The following is a 4,432-nucleotide window of genomic DNA, read 5'->3' as shown; positions in this document are numbered from 1 at the left end:
ATAGAAAAGATATAGAAAATCACTCATTAACTAAATAATAGAGATATGATGGTATTCCATACATATTCTCACATCACCAAACATGTAAGAGAAACGGAAACCAGTTGCTAAAAATACAAGTTTCTAAATATCTTTTATTAAACTGTCCATAAGCTTCCATTAAAACAAACAATTAGGCATGTATATTACTAATTGAATAGAAAAAGATGAACTCAATCTCTTAAAGGGATTGAATTATAACCACAACTCAAATTCTAATCTGGGTTAAAAAAACTGCAAATGAATTCAATTCCTTAAAGAGTATAGAATTTAACTCAAACAAAATAACTAAAAATTAAATCTAAAATTAGAAAACCATCTAAAGATAAACTCTCATTGTAAGTCATCATCTTCATCGCAAGAGGCCTCACACTTGCAACAACTTGGTTTTTATACATCCTGGGAAGTTCTCCACTCCACACTCCATAATTCATACTCCCTACGTTCCATAGTAGTAGAAGCGTTTCTTTTCAACACGCGATTTAAGAAAAAATGTGTTAAGTGAGTTAAGTAAATAAAGAATAAAATAGGAAATGAAAAAGGTAGAGAAATGAAGAGAGAATAAAGTAGGAGAGAGCAAGATAAATTAGAAGAGATGTATTGACTTTTACTAAAAAGGAAAATGATTCTACTACTATGAAACATACCAAAATGACAAAATGATTCCACTACTATAAAACAGAGGGAGTATATGACATATCCATATCATCTAGTGTTGCACTTGGATCAATCAAGCAAAGCAGGATAAGAATTTCAAAGGAAGACAAAGACGAAGATACCTCAACTAGGTTATGTTTAGCATGTTTTCATTTGTTATTTTTAAACTACTTGTTTAGGGTTTGAGAGTAATTCACTTGAATATAATGTTTTTCTAATTATTTATCCAACATTCAAACCTCATTTTCCTTTAATATTTCGTTGTGTTTCTATAAAACTCAAGAGATGAGTATTAATGCTTTTACATAGAGATTATTAAAATCAAGCCAACAATAAACAATGATTTTTGAAACTGAGTCTGATCATATGAGTTGTTAGGAGTTACTACTACAACTTAATAATTCAAAATTGGATCAAGTTTATAATCAACTAATCTGTTTAAGATTAAAATAATTAACTCATCCTGCTAGTATAACTTTCACCACTAAAAACTTATTTTTGAAGAAAAAAAAATTGAGATACAATTATATGAGTTGGAAATTTGAAAAATAACCATAATTTAGGATGAAAAAAAAACACTCCTAAATAGTGTTTGACGTCTTAATTGCAATATTTTGAGACTATGTATTAATCTGTATGATACATATACTAACAGAGATGTAATCCGTTGCTAACTTTCTTAAGTTGCTAACTCTGCTAATTCATCAATGCAGTGTATTGAAAATGTTAAAACGATAACATTGAAATGCAATATAAACTTAGTTAATATTTTTATACACTGTGCTGACATTGATATTTAAAAAAATGCCAACACAGTGTATTAAAATGTTAACACAAATTTGTATTGATATTTTAATGTGATCGTGTTGACATTTTTAATACACTATGTTCATAAGTTAGCAAGTTAGCAATTTAAGAAAAATTAACCTTATAATGCACCATCTGTATTAAAATATAATTATATAGGAACAACACTATTTAATTTCTAGTATATAATTTGGAACGAATAAAAAATGCATCACTATCATTTCGCAATTTTCAATAATACTACAAATGTACTCCCTATCCTGTATAAACCTTGATTTGGCAGGATGGTGAAATCAAGTGAAAATTGCAACACACATTAATTTGTGTATTTGCGAAACACAAAAAAAGGGGAAATCTTTTGTATCTTGAGGCATTTCAGTCAGGATGGATCTAGCATTAAGCTAGATGGGGCAAATGTCCCTGCTCATATTTATGTATAACAAATTATAGAGATTTTTGTATTAATCTTCCATTAATTGTCCTTCTTTAATTTTTAAAATTTCTTCATGTATATTTTTATCCCTCTTGATAAGAATTTCTAGATCCGTTCCTGATTTCAATTAATTCAAGTAACTCAAGATGATCAGCATAATGAATTTATGTATGGCCTTAATTTTCTATATTTTGAACTCGTTCACGATAATCATTAAAATTCCACTATGAGTTGACAAACCGCCACAGAATTTGATATCCAAGAATCACACAAAATGATTAATTTTTCTCCAGTATTAGAAAATAAAAAGAATCTAATTCTTGCCTCAATGCTAAGTAACTCAAAAAAGCCTATTTTCATTGGTCTGAACTCCATGAGTGACAGGAGCTTTGGCTCTCACTTTCCTTAGGTACCAAACTCCCACTCCAAGAAATGCACCTGCAACAGACACCGCCGTGACACTTCCGGCCACCACCGCCGGGCTGCTCCTCTGCCCACTCAATTCTACGTAGCAAAATACATATCAGTGTAAAGAGAGAATTGAAACCACCACTTTATAAGTCTCAAGAGCCTAATCTCCTATTATCAGTGGATTTTAGGATGAAATCCACTTCATTTATCCGTGAAATATTGTCCACTTTGTTTTTTTCCATTTTAGTAAATCGACCCCACTTTCCATTAACTTATTACACTATTATAAGACTAATATATAAATGTGGGATCCACATTCCAATACCTTTTTCTACTCACTTTTTTCACTTTTTTCACATTTCTACTCACCTTTGCAATAGGTGGTGGCATTTCCCTTGTCGCACAAGCACAAGAAATCCTGGGTTGCGACGTCGAAGCCGCAAGTTCCAGCACCCTTGGCTCCGTCCTGGCACCAGAGGCATCGTGTGGTGACCGGGATATCGAAGTCAATCCTGATCCCGTACTCGGGAACCTGGTTGTAGGTCGGCGTCACCCCCAGGCTCTTCCAGTAAACCGTGGTGTAACTTGAGCAGTGCTTCAGCATCATCCTTAATGACTCACTACCTTTCGGGTAGTACGAGCAGCACGACCCGCCCTTCAGCGCATCCGGGCAGTCCACCATATGCCTGAACCAAACAACCAGTCAAATGTCAGATTTGACTTATTGGGACTACGTCTGATCTCATTCATTGAAGCCTAATTGATACGTGAAAAAGAGACTAGTCAAACTAATTTCATGAGATTTTATTCCGAAATCAACTGATGACAGAATTAGTGGCTAACTAGATACATACTCCCTCCACTCCATCCCACCGAAGATTACTAATTTTTCTTTTCCGTTTGTCCTAATCAAGATGATCCATTACTAAAAATAAAATCATATTTATCTCTACTTTATTCTCTCTCTTTTACTTTACTCTGTCCACTTCACCCACAAAATAAAGATGCATAAATTGTCGTGCCACCAAGGATTGGGTCTAGGACTGAAGGAATAGTATTTAAATTGGTCTTTTTTTTATTCTACAATTTCAATTATCTAACATGTCATTCATATTTATTACTTTGGAACTTAATAAATGTCTCGTTTCACTAACCTGCAAAGGTAGCTAGCAGTGTCGCAGGTGGAGTCGCACTGCTCGGGGAAGCGGTCGCAGAAGAGGGGCTTCGGCTCTATGATGACGTCGTCCCGGCTGCAGTTGAAGAACAGATAGTCATTCTGCGGGGAGAGCCGCAAGCGGGTGCTCGTGTCGAGGCTGAAGGCGGTGGTGGGCCGGAAATCCTCCCCGTCGCGGCAGCTCCACATGGAGGGGTCCGCGATGAGGAGGTGTGGGTCCGAGTAGCTGATGTTGCGGACCGGGTACCGCCCAGACGGGGTCCGCAGCTCCAGCTGGCCCGAGTCAGAGCAGACGAGGACGCGGCGGTAGTTGGGGCTGCCACACCCCTCGTCCACTCCGAACGGGTAGCTGATCGGAATCTCGCCGCATGAGCTTCGGCATTTGGCTTCTAATCTGAGGAGGAAGGGAAGCAAGAACGTGATCAAGAAGATGATGTTTTTATGATTGATCATGTTAGGAGGGATTAAGCAGCTTTGGTTTACTTGAATCTTGGTTTTTATGATCATGTGATTGATGATATTCTCAAGTTAAGAATCTTGTATGCTTCAAGCTTTTGCTTTTCTCCTACTTCTTTCTTTTTTTTTTGCCTTTATTCTGCCTCTTCCTTTTTTTCTATTCATTCATTAATATTCTACTTACTTAAAATAAAATACTAATATAACATAAATATACTTTGGGTGTCCCAATATTAGTTTTTTTATTTTATTTTCTGTTATAGGATATACCGGTAGAATGATAGTAGAGTAATATTTAGAAAAGTATTCAAGTTATTTTAATCGTGTTTCAATCGGTATATGTGAAGAAGAAGAAGAATATCTCAGCCCAGCTACTAAGTATTGAGGGCCTGATACTAAGAGGCCCATTCAAATCTAACTGCATGTGAATTCAATGAATGATTTATTTAATACTA

At 35.5% G+C, this 4,432-nt stretch overlaps 1 protein-coding gene across 1 annotated transcript; it reads right to left on the bottom strand.

Moving 5' to 3' along the window:
- Positions 1–2,143: 2,143 nt before the first annotated feature.
- On the bottom strand, positions 2,144–4,050 carry LOC121806961. The gene is made up of 3 exons (XM_042207143.1): positions 3,502–4,050; positions 2,717–3,033; positions 2,144–2,440 (listed from the first exon to the last, which is right to left on the bottom strand). The coding sequence occupies exons 1-3, from the start codon at positions 4,026–4,028 to the stop codon at positions 2,277–2,279; spliced, it is 1,008 nt and encodes a 335-aa protein (XP_042063077.1). The 5' UTR covers positions 4,029–4,050; the 3' UTR covers positions 2,144–2,276.
- Positions 4,051–4,432: the final 382 nt, after the last annotated feature.

Source organism: Salvia splendens, chromosome 6 (assembly GCF_004379255.2).
Source record: "Salvia splendens isolate huo1 chromosome 6, SspV2, whole genome shotgun sequence".
Taxonomy (NCBI): domain Eukaryota; kingdom Viridiplantae; phylum Streptophyta; class Magnoliopsida; order Lamiales; family Lamiaceae; genus Salvia; species Salvia splendens.
Note: the sequence above shows the minus strand (reverse complement) of the source record. Positions and strands in the feature narration are given on the sequence as shown.